The sequence below is a fragment of the Cebus imitator genome, unplaced genomic scaffold, assembly GCF_001604975.1.
Source record: "Cebus imitator isolate Cc_AM_T3 unplaced genomic scaffold, Cebus_imitator-1.0 Scaffold155, whole genome shotgun sequence".
Taxonomy (NCBI): Eukaryota; Metazoa; Chordata; class Mammalia; order Primates; family Cebidae; genus Cebus; species Cebus imitator.
The window spans coordinates 2,021,940-2,042,853 of record NW_016107470.1 but is presented as its reverse complement, the minus strand read 5'-3'; the positions used below and the strand labels follow the sequence as shown (position 1 = coordinate 2,042,853).

The 20,914-nt window shown below is 36.7% G+C and overlaps 1 protein-coding gene across 3 annotated transcripts in view; it reads left to right on the top strand.

The window, feature by feature from the left end:
- Window positions 1-826: 826 nt before the first annotated feature.
- Window positions 827-20,914, top strand: part of PTAR1 (protein prenyltransferase alpha subunit repeat containing 1) — a 50,050-nt gene continuing 29,962 nt past the window's right edge. For all 3 annotated transcript variants that reach the window (XM_017543441.2, XM_017543440.2, XM_017543439.2), the window contains exons 1-3: window positions 827-992; window positions 9,650-9,819; window positions 18,690-18,756. In XM_017543441.2, the coding sequence (XP_017398930.1) occupies window positions 907-992; window positions 9,650-9,819; window positions 18,690-18,756 (323 nt within the window). In that variant the 5' untranslated portion in view covers window positions 827-906. The remainder of the gene's footprint in view (window positions 993-9,649; window positions 9,820-18,689; window positions 18,757-20,914) is intronic.

Below are 20,914 nucleotides of genomic sequence, written 5' to 3'. Positions count from 1 at the left end.
GTGAGACTCCGTCTGGGAAAAAAAAAAAAAAGCCTGATATATAAACATTTTAATTACGGCACTTCAAAATCCCAAATAAACCAGAAAGCTCGTTTTTCCTACAAAAATCCATTTTTGCTATTATGACCAAACCCTATCAAGGTCTTGATCCTTTAGTAATTCCAAAACTGACGCAAAGACTACCAAATGCAGTACAAAATGAGATCGAAAAATCTAAAAGCTATTACTTCTGCTTCCTACATCCAGATGGCAAACAACTTTTCCTTCACTTTCCTTTGTCTTCCTTTAATAAATTTAAGAATTTTAATGTTCTTAAAAAGGACTGCTTTCAAGTTGAGACCGAAATTGGCAGTTAGAAAGGGGGTCACCAACACGGTCAAATAGGGACTCGCTCCGCCCCAACACCTCTGGACCTTCTCATCCCTCCGGCTGGTAAAATAAAGCGGACAAGCTCTGAAAAACTCCTAGGACTAACTGTTAAGAGGCCCTGCACCCTCAGTTGAACATTCCTTCAGGAATGCCCGGACCTGGCTGAGGGTTCAGCCAGGTCTCTGACTCTCAGGGAGTGTGTCTGGAGGTCTCCTTACTCCTCGGTTCCTAGTGAACTAAAAAATAAAATAACAAAATCGGCAGCCTGAGAGAACTTTGCAAACAAATGTGCAGCGTCTTTTCTGACGCTTAGAAACTCGTTACCCGCGCCGAGGCAAACTCCTCCACTCCCTGAGATGTCTTCTAGCCAGCGCCACGCCCAGGCCGCCGGCTGGCTGACCCGGAAGTGCTCGGCGGCGGCCGCGGCGGCGGGGGCGCGGTCAAGCCGGCGCACCCGCGCGCGCGCTCCCCGCGGAACTCCCGCCGGCGGCCCGGCTCTTGCGGAGGCGCGCCCGAACCGCCGCGGCCGCCGCCAACATGGCCGAGACGAACGAGGAAGTGGCAGTGCTGGTGCAGCGGGTGGTGAAGGACATCACTAACGCCTTCAGGAGGAACCCGCACATGTGAGTCGCACGCCTCCGCTGCCTCCGAGGGTCGTCGGGAGCGGGCGGGGGCGGGGCCAAGCGTCCAGCCGACCTCGGGCAGCTGGCGGACTGCGGGTCCTGGCCCACGCGCCCTTCTAGGGAGGAGGCAGAGCCGTGTCGGGCGGGATCATTGTCGGCCGCCGCGGGCCCGGCTTTACGCTACCGGAACGCGCTCGCGGACGAGTCCCTAGAAGTGACCTCGCAAAATCAAAACGGAACGACTTTCTCCCTCCCCACCTTTTCCTAGGAGTTCACGAAACTCCAAAGACTTCACCCGTAGGTCCACATCCTACCTCTGTTTAAGGTACACGGGCGCACACACAACAGTGTGGGTCCGTGTCTGCCTTGTAAACACAACTCTTGAGATTCATCCCGGACGTTGGCAAGAGGGGTTAACCGATCCTCTTATTCTTAATGAACCCCACACCCCGCAGTTTACTAACTAAAGGTGGTTTGAGGATGCTTTTGACTTTCGCCTTACTTGCCACCAAATTGTAAAGTGACTCCGATAAAACACTCTGTTTTGAAGGTGAACAGAGCATTCTCTAGCGAAGCTTCTATGGGCGCAGTGTGGAGTCTGGGATAAAGCAAATGAAACCGCGACACTTTTTAGCATAAGCGGATTTATAGTTAAAATGAGCATGTTAACTCATTCTTATCCCAGCACTGCTGCCCTCTTTAACGGGACACTGCAGGACTGACACATGTATCTCTTCCCTTTTACTTGAAGTACTCTGGGAAGATACCACAAGAGTCAACTCTTTGTAACACTTCGCTTTTAACGTAAGGAGTGGAAAAGCTATTGAGAGAGATCTACATTACACGAAGTTGTAGGGAAGAAGCAACAATGTAGCTCCTTTCCCATGCCTCTTCCGCCTCAAAGGGAAGAAACGTAGTATCCAGTTTTGCATAACTTTCACTTTATCCAGTTGTTTTTGGAGTTTATTTTTACTTTTATTTTTCAGACTGGAACGCATGCTTTTTTTTTTTTTTTTTAAGTATTCTAACCGGTTCAGCTTTTCTGCCTAAAAAGCTTGCCAGACTTGTATCTTACCAAAGTGTTCTTTTCCTCCAAGGTGATGATTGTAAAAGAGTTAAGAAGCCCTCGGATGCCTTGCTCCCTTGTGGCACACAATTGGAAACGCGCAACTGTGCCTCATTAAAAACAAAACACTGCTGGCCTCAAAACACCTGCCACCTCTGACAGCATCCACTTCCCTTCCCCTTATGACTGCTGCCTTTTTCAAAATGAGAGTGTTTGGAATGATTTCCTGGCAGTATCCATAGTGGTTGCTGAGCCTTCTAAAGAATGCTTTGATGCCTTGCTGTATATCAGCCCTTCGATTTCTTTTTGAGAATGGGAGCCTTAGTGCAAGTAAGAGACAACCTCAAATAAATAAGTTGGACAAAGGAAGAGTGTATTTTCTCATCACTGGTATTATTTTTCTAGAAGAAATTACTGCAGAGATTAGAACTCTAATAAAAAATGGAGTAATCATCTTAGTTTCCCTTCTCTTTTAGACTACTAAAAGAGCATCATTATATTTGAAGACACCAAGATTGAATGTTCATTGGCTTGGCAGGTTAACACAGTGCAGTTTGGAACATGTCCCAATTCTTGTGGATCACATTTATGGAAACTCTTGAAGGACTTTAATGCCCTTCCTTAATTCTTTTTCTACTGTAAAACCTCATTAATATATTCTAAATGTATAATTATTTATAAGAATTTGGGTCATTTGAGATATAAAACTTTGAGATAAGTTGGATATTTGGAATAATGTAAGAGTTGTAATATAGGTCTTCAACATTTAAATAGCTTATCTCAATGTTTAATACTAGTCATCAGCTATGTTTTAGTATATATTCCCCACAATAAAACTATCTTCAATAATATTACTATGCATCTTTTTAAGTGCCTTATAATTTGGGCTTTTCAAAATTGCCTGCACTTTCTTCCCTTAATTTAGCCCTTTTACTCCCAAAATAAAGAGGCTGTGGTTTTTTTGTGTGTGTTTTTTTGTTTTTTGTTTTTGTTTTTTTGTTAAAGGCATTGTTTATCTGTAACGTTTGTATCTAACTTTACTGTATCTAATTGCACTTTCAGTATTGTGAGAGTTTTTCATTCTGTTTTCCTTCTCCAAACTCAAGATAGATTGTAATTTTATTAGTCAACATCGTCATTAAGTACTATGACTTTGTTTATGTAGAAATATTTAGCCAGAAGGTGTTGAGGATGCAGTGGTGAGATGTGGATTTTGTTACTGTATAATGTGAATAGGTACCTTCTCTCAGCCTCAGTTTCCTCTTGATCTTGTGAGGCTGATAAGAACACAGGAGAATCACCTCACACAGTGGTACTTAGTTGCCACTAAGTAAATATTAGGCTTACCCTGAATCTCTGTGTTCCTAACCAGAAATATATTGGCCAAATGATTGGTGAATATGAAGCACTTTGTAAACTGGATAATACTATACAAATGTTTGTATGGTTGACTATTAGATAATCATATTGGATTCTTTGAAACTGAAAACTTGACTTAGGGGTAGTCTTTAACTTAGTATATAGACCCTGTGCTAATGTAGAAGACATCAGTTTGCAATGTAAATAGTCATGTTAAAATTATCTTGTCTAGCAAGTTATTGTTTTTTCTATTAAATATTTATTGAACTCTCACTATTTATAAGGTGTTGTAGGTACCATCTTTACTGTGTGAAATATTAGTTTAAAATACAGTTCTTGTACTCAAGGCACTAAGGGAGATGTCTGTAATGGTGGAAATTTTCTATGTCTGTGCTGTTCAGTATGGTAGCCAGTAGCCATTGTAGCTATTGAGCACTTGAAATGTGCCTCATGTGAAGAGGAACTGAATTTTAAATTTTATTTAATTTTAATTGATTTGTGCATAGAGTCTCCATGTGCCCAGTGACTGCTCTGTTGCACAGTGCAGGTGTAGATGAGACCTAAGACCTACTGCATGAACAGTAAATTCACCCCACAAAGTAGTTTATAGTAAAGATTAGATGGCAGCATGGTGAGCAAGTGCAATGGGAGTCTAATAGAAGTGGAGGGGAGGCTGATTATATCTGGGATAGGGTTCTCGGCAGAGCTGGGTTATAAGCTGAATATTGAAGTCTGAATGGGATTTGTAGTCTCAGAGGGAGCCAGAGACCTTCACAGGGAGCAGTGAATTGACCTAAAGAAGCAAAATGTGACTGAGAAGGTACAGTAGGGCCAGATTATGGAAGTCCTTGACTCTCATTTAATTTCTTTCATTCCATTCATACATTCCACAAAAGAGTACCTCTGTTTGTTAGGCACAATGCTGGTCTCTGGGTATACAGGGTTAAAAGCTAGGTGGTTTAATGAACAAACCATACATGGTCCCTGTCCTAATGGAACTTTAGATAGTCAACATACGGATTATGAAAAGAGTCAGAAAAAGTAAGAAGTGTGCTTAGAATAATAACAAGGAGGCCTGATTTAGATGAGAAGGTCAAGATAATTCTTTTTGAGGCCATAGCATTTAAACTCAGTGAGACATGAGAAGTGAAGAAGAGTTGCTCAGGGATGTATACTTCTAAGGCAATGGGTAGACCCCAGTGAAAATTTTTTGGTGAAGAATAATGAAAGATAGTTTTAGACTGCCTGCAAGGTAAACTGAAGAATAGAAAACCAGAGTCTTCTGGGCTTCTTATACTTGATTTTTATTTATTTATTTAAATAGTGCCATATCATTGTAAAAATTTGGATTTAGACTTTTACAGTCTAAGCTGTCTAACTGAATTTCAATCTTGCCATTTATTAACTGACTAGACTTAGACAAGACTATTCATTTGTTAAATGGTATCAAAATTTCTACTTTATGAGATTATTGTGCAGAATAAAATAATATATGTAAAACCTAACCATGCATGGCAAATAACAAAACAATAAACAGTAGTGATTTGTGTAGCTTTTTCTAAATAAGGTCGGAAATATAATTTCAGTGAAACATGAAGTTGATGGTCTTTGGAATTAATGAGAAAGCCTATGAGGTTTCTGAAATATCTAAATCATCAGTAGAATTTTAATTATCAATATGCAAGGGTCAGTTCCTTTAGATATTTTACTAGCTTTCCTTTTTGGTCATGCTGGAAAAAATTCCAGTCCTTTTGCGGGGGTGGGGGAAGAATAAAACTAAAGTAACTACTATTTAGATTTAAAATGTTTTTACCATTTCCTGAATCCTTGGACTGTTTCCTGTTTGGTTGCTCTACATTACAGGATTCAGTTTTAGTATTTGGGTACCATCCATCTCTCCCAGAAGGTAAGCTGGTTGATACAACTTTTGTGGATAATAAGTGGCTCTATTCTAGTTGATGGTGTTTCTGAAAAGAACAGACAGGAGAAGCTGTCTAAACATGAGAAACAAAGTCAATATCAGTGTTACATGAACTTTGAACATCATCTGGAAGCCAATGAATGGATCCCCATTGTGAAGTGAGGTGCTCAAAGCGATGTATCATACTGTGTGTGATCTTAAGTAAATGTGCTGGTTCATTCCATGTTGCTCTGCCTTTGGAGCAGCCTGTGATGAAGGTAACCTAAATAATGAGCATGATTAGAACTTGATTGCTGTCCCAAACCGTCATGTCTTTAAAAATCTTATGATCTTAGTAATGCAGGTACTTGAACACCTTGTTAAATACCAGGAATGTAAATGGCCAGAAACCTAACAAAGTAAAAGAGTGTAATTTATTGGTAGTGAAAGAATGTAAACATTTCTCTCATAAGACTATTTTGTTAAGAAATAACTAGAAATATGTTTGATATTTATAGCATGTTCATTGCAACCATTAAAAAATATCAAAATTGATTATGTGGGAAAATGTTTAATGTGAATTGCTCAGTTTTTTCCCCAAAGGATTATAGAATATGTTCAATATGATCTCACTTTTTGAAAGTAGGGAAAAAAAGGATGTATACCCAGCTGGGCACAGTGACACCTGTAATCCAAACACTTCGGGAGGCTGAGGTAGGAGGATCACTTGAGGCCAGGAGTTTGAGACCAGCCCAATCAACATAGTAGGACTCCATCTCTACCACACACACACACACACACACACACACACACAAAAAGACTTTTAGTTTGTTTTTTCCTATGTTTCCCAATGTTTCTTGAGTATGGAATTAGAATTTAAATTGCCAGAGAAATAGAAAGAATTGATCTAAATCCTGTTTTGCTCTTCATTCTAGTGTCAAGGGTTTGAGGCTAAGTATTAACTTAGCCACTAGCAATATGACATTAGGTAATCCTTATAAACCTCACTGAGCTTCAGTTTCCTCATCGGAAAAAATGACAGAGGAATGTAGTCCTTTCCAACTTTAAAATGATTCTGGAAAGAATCCCGTTGGAAATTGGTTGGAAAAAAGTGGACTGTGAGCTAAGGGACGAGGCACAGAAGTCTGAAGTCAAGCATACTATTATTTGGAAGCTTACTGACTTATCTGTCTTTACAAAGTACATGTTATGCTTTTTAGGAAGCAGCATAACACTGTATTTTAGGGTTACATAACTTGACAAAGGCTTAAATTCTTTGCCTCGGCTTTCTGTTATCTATTAACCAACGAACTCTACTGGTAGACTAAAGGCTCTTAAATGAATTAATGGTACTGTCTTTCATCTTGCTTAACACTTTGTAGTTTCCCACATTCTTCACATGACATTATTTCTTTTCCAGAACAAGTGGGGAAGATATTATTCCTATATTTCAGATGAGGATACTGATGGCAAGTGACTTATCAAATTCGCATTGCCTGTCAGTAGATAGAATGGAAACTAACTAGAACTCTGGACTTCCAATCAAGTACTTTTGTCTCCACACCCAACTACCTCTTTTCATGTGTTTTTTACCCCTAATGCTTTACTCTGTTTAAGACTGTTTTTATTATCCTTACATGAAAATAGCTGCTAGTTTTCTCAGTCATAAAATTTGAAAGCTGGGTAAGATCTAGCCCATTTTACAAATGAGGAAACTGAAGTCTATAGAAACCAAAATGACATGATATTGATATGTATGTGCATGTGTGTGTGTATGTCTGTATATTTCCATCCAGGTGTTGGACACATGCTGTTTTCAGTATACTTTATTAGAAGAAAATCAGAGATAATGTTCTCTTAGAGGGTCAAGAAATGAAAACTATTAATTTGAATATTATCATTGAAGTACAAGGATAATCAGCCTGTCAGGAAGCAGTTATTTGGCACCTGCTAAGTCCAAGCCATTTTTATTTTATAAAGTATTTCTTGAAAGAACAGCCAGTCAAAGCAGTGTGTTTTTCAGTTGTGCAGATGGCTCTTTCCTGTAGTTTAGATACCAAATTATTAGTTGGGCATTTTAAACCCAGTTTAATTAGTGAGCAAGACAGGTTTTTACATTGTGAGTTTAACTATAAAAAAGTAAAAAATTTCCCCCCAAAACAAACCATACCCAGAAACAGGAGTCTTTTATTCTTGTTACTATAACATTTATGTTGTTGACTCTTGCAGTTCTTTGAAGTGTTGTAAGTAGGTTATTATAGCTCAGAGAACGGAATTCCCTGAAGTGATCACATCGTGTTTATTATTTAGTTTTACTTAGTTTATTTTTTAATATTCTTCATGTAGTAAAACACAAACATCAGAAAATACTAGAGATTCAGTTGTATATTAATCAAGTATAGCTAGATATGGCTAGGGGTCATAATGAATTAGATAGATTTCAGGTTAATATCACCAAATAGAGATCCAAAAAATGTATTTTGAAATACTGGGCATTGACCTCAGGTGCTCTTTCAGCATTTTCCATATTCTTCCTACAGGACTTTATTTATATTAAGTGGGTAGCATTTTATTAGGGAAATTGATACAGTTCCCCAGCAAGACTTTAGCTCTTTGAAGTCTGAGACCAATTGCTTTATTCTTTTTGAATTTAGAACCTCACAAAGTACCTAGTACATTGTTAGGTCATCAGAAAAATGATAATATTGATATAGTATATCAAAACACCTTTGAGCCAACTGAACCAACTGTAAGGACAAAAACCTATAGATCCTACAATGTACTTGAGGGTTAAATTAGCTTGAAAAAATTGTTTATGACTTGCAACCCCTAAGATACCCTTTTTTTTTTTGATAAACTGCTGGGTCACTAATGAAGTGATCAGTGGAAAGTAAATTACCTCTAAGCTATCCAGTTTCATTTCCAGGAGGGTTTTATTTTAAATCCACAGCCTCCTACCAGTTTGTGATAGTTGCCCAACAAAAAGACAGGGTGTTTTTCATACTCTGTAATTGAACCAGTTTCCCCTTTTTTGGGTCTGTCAAACCACTGTGTTCTTGGTAAGGGAATGCCAGGGATATAATAGATAATGTCTCACACAAACTCTGAAAACCAGTTCATTATTCTACTTTTTAAAGACATGTTTTAAATATCTATATAGACACTCTACTTATTTCAACTGCTCTTACTGTTACAAAGTTTCTTGTTATTCATTGATTAAACAGAGGACATTCTGTTTGAAAAGGATGCTTTGTGTAGGCAATAATTATAACTTCCTTTATAGTTGAAAGGCATGTGAGTGTGTTTTGCAAAAATTTTTTATGTTTGCTGGTTCATTTACTAAGTAAGTCAAATGCCATACATATTGTTTGTTAAATCTCTACCTTTAATGCAAATTTTCAGCTTAAATTGAGGTGGATTGAGGGATATAGATGCTAGCACAGACGAAAATGATTGAATTCTGAAATGTATTTTATGTTTTAACATTTATTTGGGTGGTTTTTTAATTCAGGAAAGTATAAAGAAGAAAATATGGCCCAAAATCTCACTGATAAAATAACTTTTTTTGTTGTTGTTGTTGTTGATACTTTGTTTCTGGACCACATGCATTTATTAGCAGGCAGGCATAAACACTTTTGTTGACGTTTTAAAAATAGAAATACATTGAATTTGCTAGATAATTGAAACTGTATAAAAATAAAATCCTTCCTTAACACCTTTCTCTCTTCAAAAATTTCTTGTTATCCTTCCAAGAAAATTTTTAATGCATCTGTATATCTTCTAAAAAAATTATACAAAGGCTTTGTGCTGTACACTGTGTTCAGCATTTTGCTTTTTTTTTTTTATTTAATATATCTTGGCAGCTTTTTTTATATCAACATATGCAGATCTACCTCATTGTTTTTTAATGGCTTGATTATGTGGATGGGCCATATTTATTTTACTAGTTTTATCTTGATAAACATTTAGATTGTTTTTAGTTTTGTTACAACATTGCAGTGACCGTCTGATTCATGTATTTTGGCATAGGATAATTTCTGGGCGGTTGAATTGCTGGATCAAAGGGTATGTTCACTCAAAATTTTGAAAGACATTTTTAAGTTGCCGTCCAAAGGCACAACCAGTTTTCACTCCTGACAACAGAGAGTACAGCATACTGGTTTACCATATTCTTGTCACTGTTAACATCTGCCAATTCCAGTAAGTGAGCTAAATAATATTTTTAAGGAAGAAGGAAATATGTGAGGTTTTAAAAATATTCTGAAATTAGAAACATGTTGAAAAGGTTAGAATTCTTATTTTTAATTCTTTTCTTGTGTTTTACATATTAAGAGATGAAATTGGCCTGATCCCATGTCCTGAAGCTAGGTATAACCGGAGTCCCATAGTCCTTGTTGAAAACAAACTGGGTGTGGAGAGCTGGTGTGTGAAGTTCCTTTTACCATATGTCCACAACAAGCTCCTTTTGTACAGAACAAGAAAGCAGTGGCTGAACAGAGATGGTGAGTATGAATCATATTTTCTTCCTTTGGTTTTTAGAAGTGACATGGCATGTATTAGGTACAGTCCTTGTCTGAGTCTTTGCATTTCTGGATTCTAGTTCTGGCTCTTCCACTCACTGTCGCAGTAGGTGCTAACCTTTCTGTCACGTGAGTAGTTGGGACTCACTTGGACAAATTTTACAACCACAGTGATTATATGGAAGGCCTCAAGCAGAATTTCACTGTACTTCTGGTAACCAAAGCAGTTCACATTTTATCTGTTTATGTATTGGGGTCATAAGAGATTTTATTTGAAGGGGAAAAAAAATCTGAATGTCTCTGAGGAAGACTCTAGTCCCTTCAGGCTCAATCTCTGGTTTCCAATCCTTCAGTATTTTATAAGCAGCAGAACTCATTTTCAAAGCAGTCCAAATGAGATAATGTAGGCATGATGTTATAGGTATGTTGTGGACCGGCCCAGTGATTTATGATGTGCCATTCCACTGCAAGTCCCATTTGAGCTCTGGCCCTTTGTGTCCTGTTCCTGTGCTGAAATGAGCAAAACAAAACTATCCGGCATTCACTTCTTCCATTTCTCTCAGAGAGTTTTTTGCTGCATCAGACAATCACTAATCATTCCATCTGGTCTCTTTTCTTGGTGTTCTGCAATATTAAGCCTTCATGTGCACAAATTCTGTTTTTCATTGTATGCTCACCTTAGGTATTTTTGGGAGAAGACTCATTTAAGACCATGTCCTTTACTGTTTTTGTAAAGCTTCTTCCCCTTCCCTCATACAGCAGTACCTTCAGAAGTGCTCAATATGCCTGGAGGCTGATTTTGAATAAAAACTTTGTTTCCTAGAGAATTTTAGTTGCCAGCCTGGTAGCCATTACCAAAGGTCTACTCATACCAGATGCTGTTTTGATTACTGTCGGGGATAAAACGATGAATAACCCTTATTCAAGAAGCTTACAGTTGAGTGACAAACAATCTCTTTGGGGGTGAGAGATGTAGAGAAGAGTGTTGCCAAATGTATGACCTACTGATTTCCTTGAATTTCCCTCAGCGCTATCTGTAACCTACTGTCATTAATAGGTTAATAACACTTTTCCCTTATGAGAGCACAGAAAAGGACTCTGATTTGAAGGTTTAATGAGCAGTGGTTTCTATTTTCTGTTTGACTGTTTAACTCAGTCCTTTGATATATATTTCCTTATTAGAAGGCTGTGCCTAAGTTTAGCCATAGCCCAAGTTTATAGCATAAACTTTAAGGCATAGGTTTAGGTGTAAACTTAAAGGTAAGCAAGTTTATCTGTTAGACCCTCTTTAATTCTGCATTCCATTGCCATGCTATAGTTTTCAGTAACATTGAGGTAAAAAGTAACACCATAAGACTCCATTAAGTTATTTTTTGCCAAACAAAGCTCTGGTGTTTATATTCTGGTGCACAGAAATATATAATCAAACCAATGTATAACTAAATTTAGTTGGGGGATAAAATGATTATCTTATAGCAAAGAAACAATTTTTAAAAAGTGAAAGGCTATAGTTCCCCATTTATGTATGCTAGCTCAACCTACCTTCTTCCTATGGTCTTCCAAGTCCTCTCCACTTCTCTGTTTTGTCCTTCTGGGCACTGTATTGCAGGCCTTTCTGTATCTTCTTACCACATAGTTTTTGTTTTAATAGGCTCAAGAGGAACCTTGCAGAAGATAAAATGGTTAAGCTCACTCACACGAATAGTTTTGAATTCGGATGCAACTGATGCATGTGTCCAAAAGCAGCTTTTGATTTGATTCTAACCTATATCCTCATGGAAGCAGTTTTCTATTTCTCTATTTTGGGGTGGGGGCATGGGGATAGCATAGTTTTGTATGGTATCATGTACCACTCAGGTTATATATTGTATTATCAGTAAATAGAAGGAAGTTAATTTTGGGTCTGACAGAAAAATATATCTGAAAATGCTGATAATAAAAGAGTATTCTGCAGACTTATGAACTGAAGCAATTAGAGCACAGAGGTGAATCTTGCTAAGCAAAACATGTCAAAAATGTTAGGAAAAAGCAGCTATTTCACGAAAATGCTATACCTTTAAAATTGTTTGTTATAGAGAATATACATATTAGAAGACCCAAGTGAAGAAAGCTGACAATTTATGGGACAGTTTCCGAATGTTTGTCTGTATGACTAATCATGCCAGAATCCTAGGCATCCACCTAAAAATGTATTCTGTAACTGAAGGTGACCTTTACTCCTGAGATAGATTTTTTCCTTCATAACTAAACTAAATTCTTGTTTTCATTAACCTGTTAAATTCTTTAGGTGTTTAGAAATTATTCCTGTTTCGTTAGAGATTGATTTTTTTTTTTTTTAAGTCTGCAATAGTAATACATTTGGTTTGGGAGAGAACCGATTCTATAATTCTGATGTTTGAGAAAACCATAACAGATAGAAGAAGCAGGAGGAAAGACCACAGCATTGAAGTTCTTTCGGACAGAGCTCTCTTGCACAGTCTCTTCAGGTGTGCCCTCCTGCCATCTGTTCTTGCTCCTTTCTTTTTCACAACCCCTACTTAGTCTATAACTGAGCTCTCTCTTTAAAAGCCATCTTCTGCTCTCCATTTCTTTGGCTGACCAGGCCTTCATTATTTCTCACCCAGACAAATGATATTACCTTATAACGGGTCTACCCCATTTCCAGGCTCTTTTGTGACCCATGTCCGTCATGCCAGTAGCCAGTCATTTCAGACACGCTGAAACAGTTTGACAGATGTTTTTCTGAAATACGTTATGTGCTCATCTTATTTCATGATACCCACAGGGTCAACGTAGAGTTGAAACTACTTAGTATGATATTCAAGGCCCTTCACAGTCTGTTCCCAGTCTTTCCTCCACTTTATATTCAGCATCAGAGGTTGCAGATTCTCAGCCCCCAGGATGAAGCTTATCTAGATACATTTTGATGTGGCTTGTATACTGTCTTAAAAATTGCTTTTTATTAGTTGGATAAATCTGATTTCTGTATTCACTTGAAAAATCAGAAGATTGTTCCAGTTTATCACAGCCTTTTCAAGCCCTTGAGACACTGTGGCAGAGTGTTAGTTGACACTTCTTGTCAAATTTCCTTTGCTGCTTTTTTGACATTCATTTGAATACTAGAAGCATTTATGTTAGCAGCCATTTGACACATATGTTCATTGTGGCCACAAGCAGCATTCTTCCATTCTTTGTGTATACTACTGCCTTACTTCCATGCCTTTGCTGAGGCCAGGCTCATGTCTTAAGGCGGTATTAGTGTGGTTGCCAGCACATGCATGTGCATACACATACACACATTTAACACTGTGAAGCCTTTTTGACTACTTCAAGAAGTAATAATTATTCAATTCTCTGTTATGGGAGTCCTTTATTTAGATGGCTTGCATAATAGTATCCCTTGTCACATGGTATTTTAGCTGACTATTTAAACAACTGTTTCCCTGGCTGGAATGTGAGTTTATTAGGAAAAGGGATTATGGCTCATCTTTGTTTACCGAGCAGCTTTATGTGTTCAACAGACATTTGTCAAACGAGTAACAAGAGTTGGTAAGCAAGAGTTTTTAGCTTAGTCTAGCTATTGGTTCAGTGACTGTGTACAATAATGAACAAGTCCTCTCTGATGTTTACCATATAGCTTTACCTCAAGCCTCACTTCTTGTGGTAACCTGAGTGTATTTTGGAGGAAAAGAATAACTGATTCAAGTTGACCTTGGATTTATTTCTAGATGCATGAAAACCTTTCTCTGTTAAGAGTCAGTTGTCAAATCCAGTGACCATTACCAGGTGACTACTGGCCTTGGCCATTTCTAGAATGCAGTGAAGCAAGAAAAGTATATTGATTTTTCTCCAACTTATGTAGCATCCTTTTATCTTTTCCTTGTTATAGGTGAAATTTAGCTACTTTTCTATGTATAATATGCCTGATTCATTTTCTCCCTGTGAGAAAATGATGATGGATTAGTCATGTAATGTGTGTAACAAAGGAACATACATTTATTTGCTGGTATGGGTGAAACTTCAGAGGAAATTTATATCATTGATGAAATTGAGAGAGTGAAATAGTTACAACTGTTGATTATACATTTTCTTCTTTAGGTCTTTGGTTCAGTCCTGACTTACAGAAGGCAAAGTAATTGCCTGTAGTATGGCAGAGTGAAAGAACATCTGTTTTGCAGGACGGCAGACCTGGATTTAAATCGAACTCGTCAGCACGCTGAAGTCACTTAGCAATGACTTAGCAAATTACTTAACCTCTTTCTTTCTATTTCCACATCAAAAGAAGGAAATACTAATCAAGACCTCAAAGGGTTGTTGTGAGGATCTGATTCTTTAATTATGTCCAATACTTCTAATCTAGTTACTTCTACTCCTTTCTCATTTCTGTCATTGCACTTTACCCTACCTTTTAAATCAAACTGGAATACTTACTGAAGGAAGTCTTGTCTGAAACTCAGTCCTGAAAGAGGAAGATTTAGCAGTTTGTGAAAGAGAGAAGAGAAGGGCCTGTGGTTGTATGTGTTACTAGGTACCACTGATGATGGTCAAGGCTGTTGATATTTTAAATCCTAAAATTCAGAAAGTATCCCTCTGCTCAGCAGTCATTGCTTAGCCAGCTTAGGAAGTTCTTTTGCTCCCTCTGGAGGCATCCAGTCCTAATATCATTTGTGTAACTGGACTGGGAAATGGAGGCTTTGTAACAGGAATTACCATTAAGTGCTTATTATATGTCAGACTCTACTAACACTTCAAGGGTTTTAATCATATAATATACCCATCTTACATATGAGGAGAACACTAAGGCCTAGAGAGATTAAGTGATTTGCCCAAGAATTCCCAGTAAGTGATGGAGCTGAACCCAATAGCTGCTGTTGCTCTCTTAGGGAGAGACCCGCCAGTAGAGGAAACGTTGCTTTGATAAGCTTTCTTCTGTCTTCACATAGCCATAAAATTAAAAGCAGGGACTTAAGTATTTGCTGTGTTTGTTAGTTTTTGCCTTGTGCTGCTGTACAGAAGTGCCATGGAGGATCATGGAGGATGGACTTCTTGTCTTCACTTACGATGGAGGGAGAAGAGGAATGTGTTAGAAGTACAAACAAATAGCAACTACCATTGGTCAGACACATTTTCTTTAATGTAGAAAGGGAGATTCCAAGGGACTAAACCAATTTACCTAGGTAAAATAATCACTTTTTGGAAAATTGTAGATATCAAAAGAAATTTCAGAGGCTTTCCCATCATTTACAAACTTCTCCATATAAATACTTGACTATGAAGGGTTTTTTTGTTATTGCTGCCTGTTTTACAAGTTTGGAAATTTAGACAGTTTTACTAAGGGAACAACCTCCTCTTTGTTCCAGACTTCCTTACTTATGTTGAAAATATTCATTTCTTGGTCAGTCAGTAGTGATGGCGTTTTGGTGAACAAAATTTACTGAATACTCACTGTGTGTTAAAAAGCTGTGGAGATGTAGAATGAATTTCATTGCTCACAACACTGTGAGGTTGAGGTTATTATCCTTGTGTCACTGAGGTTCCAACAGGTTCGGTTATGTAGGTAGTAAGTGGAGAAGCTGGGATTCAAACCTAGGTAGTATGGCTTTAAGGAAGGCCTATCCTCTTACCACTCCTCTGTGCTGTGGTCAGACATGGAGCTGCTTTGGGGCAGGGACTGTGCTTACTTATCTTAAGCCAGCCCAGTACCTGGCTTATTGTAGATGCTTACAAAATTTGTTGACTGAATGAATAATTTGAAGATGTATTTGGGAAGACCTGTGTACAAAAAATATATGGTCCAATTAAGAGGATATTTATATAAGTAACAAAAGTAAGAGACACATAAAACAGAGATGAGGCCGGGTGCAGTGTCTCATGCCTATAAATCCAGCATTATGGGAGGCTGAGGCGGGTGGATCACCTGAGCTCAGGAGTTCCAGACCACCCTGGGCAACATGGTAAAACCCTGTCTATACTAAAATACAAAAATTTAGCCAGGAATGGTGGCATGTACCTGTAGTCCCAGCTACTAGGAAGTCTGAGGCGCGAGAATCGCTTGAGCCTGGGAGGCAGAGGTTGTAGTGAGCCTAGATCATGCCACTGCACTCCAACTTTGGCTATAGAGTGAGACTCCATCTCAAAGGAAAAAAAAAAAAACAAAAAAAGAAAAAAGCTTTTTTTGCAGTTAGGTAGGTTAGGAAAGTCTTTAAATTTTGTTTGGTTAAATATTAGGAGATAGGAAGACATGAGGCCGAAAGAATAGCAAGCAGGTGAATCTGAATTATGTTCAGAGAAGACAAGGTAGGCAGGTAGGAGGTGTGTTCATAGGATAGTGGGGTTTGACTCAGTTGGAATATAGCACGTAAAGGAAAGTAAAGGAAGTCCAGGCTGATCAGGAGATTGGGACCAGGTTTCAGAGGCTTCATTTCCTGGTACATTTTACCAGTACGTTGTGTTGTAGTCATGCTCTGGTATTCATAATCTGTTGGAGAGCAGACTATGTGTGAAGTTCCATGCATTTTTATCTTTGCTCATACTTTTTCCAGTATGGTAAGGTGGTACCATGACCCCTTTATTTGTTTATAGTCTTTCATGTATAATTTCACTGAGAATTAATTGCAGCTTCTTTGGTGGGCCCGAAAATGTGGTTTATGTTCGACTTAATAATTATTTTGCCTTATATAATATTTGTTTATATAGTCTCTCCAACTTGAGGATAACTTAGAGGCAAAATTAAGCCTTATTTATCATTACATTCATTCTCTCAGTCCTAAGGGCCTACTTTAATATTTGCCCATAGTCAATACTTGGAATAGTTGTGGAATTAAATGAATAGTGATATAGAATATATTTCTTTTTATTGAAAAACATTAAATTAATGCAAAAAAAAAAAAAAAAAAAAAAAAAAAAAAAAAAAAAATGAAGACGTTAATTATTCTTCATAGGCATTTTGTATTGTAATGTATGTAATGACTTGGAGGTCAAAATAAATGTGTGCTGATCCAATTATTGTTCATTTGAATTGAATATTCCAGTATGCTCACAAGTAATGAAATCATGGGCCCCAAATAAGTGTTAATTTCCTATTAAGATAGAATAAAATAATTGATTTTGTTGTTAACTAGAATATTTTTAAATGACTGTTGGATATATTTATGTGTATTTGCTCTTAGATTTTAAAAAGTTTATATTTTACTTAAACACTGAAAATGTCCCCATTATTGTAGGCAGAAATTTTGTTTGCAGTGGAGTTGACTTGTTGGAAACAATTTTAATGTTGACTTGGCCACATGCTAATTGAGTGACCACGGGACAATTGTTTAAATTGCAAAATTTCAGTTTCCCTATCTGTAAAGTGGGATAAGAATATTTTGGATTGTGATTGTGAGAATATAGTGAAATAATATAAAATGAAGTGCTTACTACCATGCCTCATACACAGTAATGCTAAATAAATGGTAATAATTATTTTATTCCATGGCATTTAATAAGAGCTTGGTAGGGTTACATTAATTTCATGCTGTGCCCCTAAATTGATAATCTTAATCCTAGAATTCTTTTCAGTTTTAGTAAGACAAAGACAATGTGTCTAAACTTTATTAATTTTTCTCCTTTAAATACAGGCTTATGGCGCTTATTTGAATATATAGGAATTCTCAAGACCATGATAAATAAATAGCTAATGGATGTTAATAGCCAGTTCATAAGATGAACTATATGTAGTAAACAATGAAAATGTTCATATTAACAAATATAAATTCAAAGAAACTAATCGTTTTTTTTTTAATCTGTCACATTCATTTTTAAAAATATATATAGGTCAGTTATAGGGACATAAGTACACTCATGTTTCTTTTGGCAGTATAAATAGATACAGCCCATTTGAAGGACAATTTGGAAATGCTTAGTAGGAGTCATACTGATTTTTATATTGTTTTGACATAGTAGTTCTGCTTCAGGAAATATATTCCAAGAAAATAGTCTACAAGACAAAAAATTTGTTTACAAATGTTTATAGTAGTATTATCTATAACATTAAAAACAAACAGAAAACAGCCTAAAGAGCAAGGTAATTGATCACATATCGGACTAAGGAATTGTAATGCAACTGATAAAAAGACATACTGTATAGGAGAATGCATATGATAAAATACTTAGTGAAAAAATGGAACAAAGTTTTGCATTTATCATTGCTATAACTATGTAAAAATATGTGCAAGAAAGGATAATTTTTGCAGGAGAATCTAAATGAATTATGTTAAGTGGGTTGGATTCTGAGTCATTTTTTTTTCCTTTTGAAAATTTGCATTCACAGTTAATACTTGAGATATTTGTGGAGTTAAGTGAATAGTGGCATAGAAATTATGTTTCTTGGCAAGGCATGGTGGCTCACGCCTGTAATCTCAGCAGTTTGGGAGGCTGAGGTGGGCAGATCATGAGGTCAGGGGATCGAGACCATCCTAGCCAACATGGTGAAACCCCCTCTCTACTGAAAAATACAAAAAAATTAGCTGGGCATGGTGGTGCATGCCTGTAGTCCTTGGTAAATATTAAATTAGTACCAAAAAGTACTAAAAAAAAAAAAAAAGTGAAGAGATTAGACTATTCTTTATAGTCATATTGTAAAACTGTTTGTGTCAGCTTTTAAGAGAGTTACACTTACCATAAGTAGAAGGTCTTGAGGATAATCTTCATATCCCTGACATCTTAGAAGAGGGTATTTATCATTAAAGTTAGTATGACATGACATATATATTAGTATAATGTGATAGAGAGAAAGAGATCCTTAAAAGAATGAGAAGCCAAGCTTTAAAGGTAGGACTGTTTGTTTTTAATATGAGTTCTCTTTATTTTAGAATTGATAGATGTCACATGCACCCTGCTGCTTCTAAACCCAGACTTTACCACTGCATGGAACGTGAGGTATGTCATTTTCATCAGTGATATGATAAAGTTCGTCCAAATTTCCGAAGACATATAACTTCATGAGTTGTTAGCTTTTGAAAATGAAATACAAACTGTCTTACACTTACTTCTTCTACCTATTGGTTATATCTGTGACAATTCTAAACATGCGTTTTGCCTCTTTTTGCATGGTGATGTCTCATCTCCATAAACTTTCTTCCCTGAAATATAAATTGTCCTGACAAACAATTACAGTATACTGTTTGATACATGCTTTTATTTTCCTTCCTTTTTTGAGGTGGGAGGGTAATGGGCAATCACCATAATTGGTTGGATTGTAAGGCATATAACATATCATTGGTTTTTGAGGTGCAGTGCAGAGTAGTGGAAAGTGTATAGGATGAGAAAGAAGGGAGTCATGCTTGACTCTGGCTTTTTTCCTGAGCAACTGAAAAGATGGGAGTTTCCCTTTACTGAAATGGCAATGTCTGGAAGAGAAGCAGATTTAGGTATGGGTGCTTGTTATAGGTCAAGAGTTCAGATTGGGACATGTTAGATTTGTGTCCAAGTAGTTGTGTATGAATTTAAAGTTCAGGAAAAAGGTCTGGGCCAGGTGTTAACTTGGGAATTATTAACATATAGATGGTTTTAAAGCCATGAAACTGTTTTAAGGTTCCTACAAGAGTGGGCATAGCTAGAGACAAGAACCAGTCTAAAGACTGAGCCCTGAGACATTCTAGTTTTCTAGGGTTACACAATCCAGTAAAGTAGCCACTAGTCACATGTGGCTATTGAGCCCTTGAAATGTGATTAGTGTCAACTGAGACGTACTGCAAGTGGTAAACTGTACATCATATTTTGAAGACCACGTAGCAACAACTGGAAATATCTCATTAATAATTTTTATATTGATTACTTGTTGAAATTATAATAGTTCGGATATATTGAATTAAATATATTTATACTTGTGTTTAATGTAGTTGTTAGAACATTTTTAATCATATATGACTCGCATTTGTGACTCACATATTTCTATTGGACAGCATGGTTCTAGCATTTACAAAATGAGGAGGAATCAGCAAAGGAGACTTAGGAAGGTATTTTGAACTTAAAATTCAGATTTTTTTTTAAGGGTAGGGACCATGTCTTTTTTTTTTTCCTTTGTTTCCTTAGCATCTAACTCTAGTGCCTGTACATAATAGATAAACAGTTTGCAAATTGGGCACTGAAATAAAATTCAGTGAAAAAAAATCAGAGTAATAGGGAAGTAGGAATGCCATTTTTATTCATGTTCTCACATTCCTCACCAATAGAGAGGAATTAAAAAATCCTTCAGCAAAAAAATCTGAGTAGCATAGCATATATGCGCACACACACACACACACACACACCTGTATACATATGTGTATACACACATGTTATTCGTTGTATATTCTATAAGCCAGTTGAACATAGAAAAAAATCCTAGTCTTAAAATTCATGGAACTTAGTCCTGTTTCATCAATTAAGTAGCAGCTGACTTTGAGTATAACCTTTAATTTCTCAAGAGTTTTGGTTTCTTTATCTGTGAAATCAAAGATGTGAATTAGGTGAATTTTTTTAATGATTTAAATTTTTAAAAATTATATGTGGTTTGGTCTTATGAAGGGAAATTGCTCTATAAATTTAACTTCAGGGGTGTTTGGGGCAGTTAATCTTGAAGTTATTCTAGTTAGATGACTAGTAAGGTTTTTTGCTAGATGAGCAGAAAGGGAATCTTGATTAAAAAAAAATCTTTCATGGATATGTGTTCTAATAAATTTTAATTTATATTAGTAAGATTGTTTGACGTATAAAGACATAGAATCATAGGTACGTTTTGAGCAACAAACTACCAACTTCAAAGTAAACTTCTCTAACCCTGTAAGGTCTCTTGCATATCAAATACACAGCACTTTATTTTTAATTGTTAGTGGATCTCTTCTGTACTAAACCTGGAAGGCATTGAGTGATTTTTTACTGCATTTTTCAAAGTGCTAAAAGATGATGCAATAGACCTCTAGTTCAATGTGTGGGTATTGCAGTCTTAGGGGAAAGAAATAGAGGTAAAAATAAATTTTTGAGCTGATCTTGTGTGATTACACTGAGTGATGCACATACTTTAAAATTTCAACTTTTTTTTTTTTTTTAAAGAAAA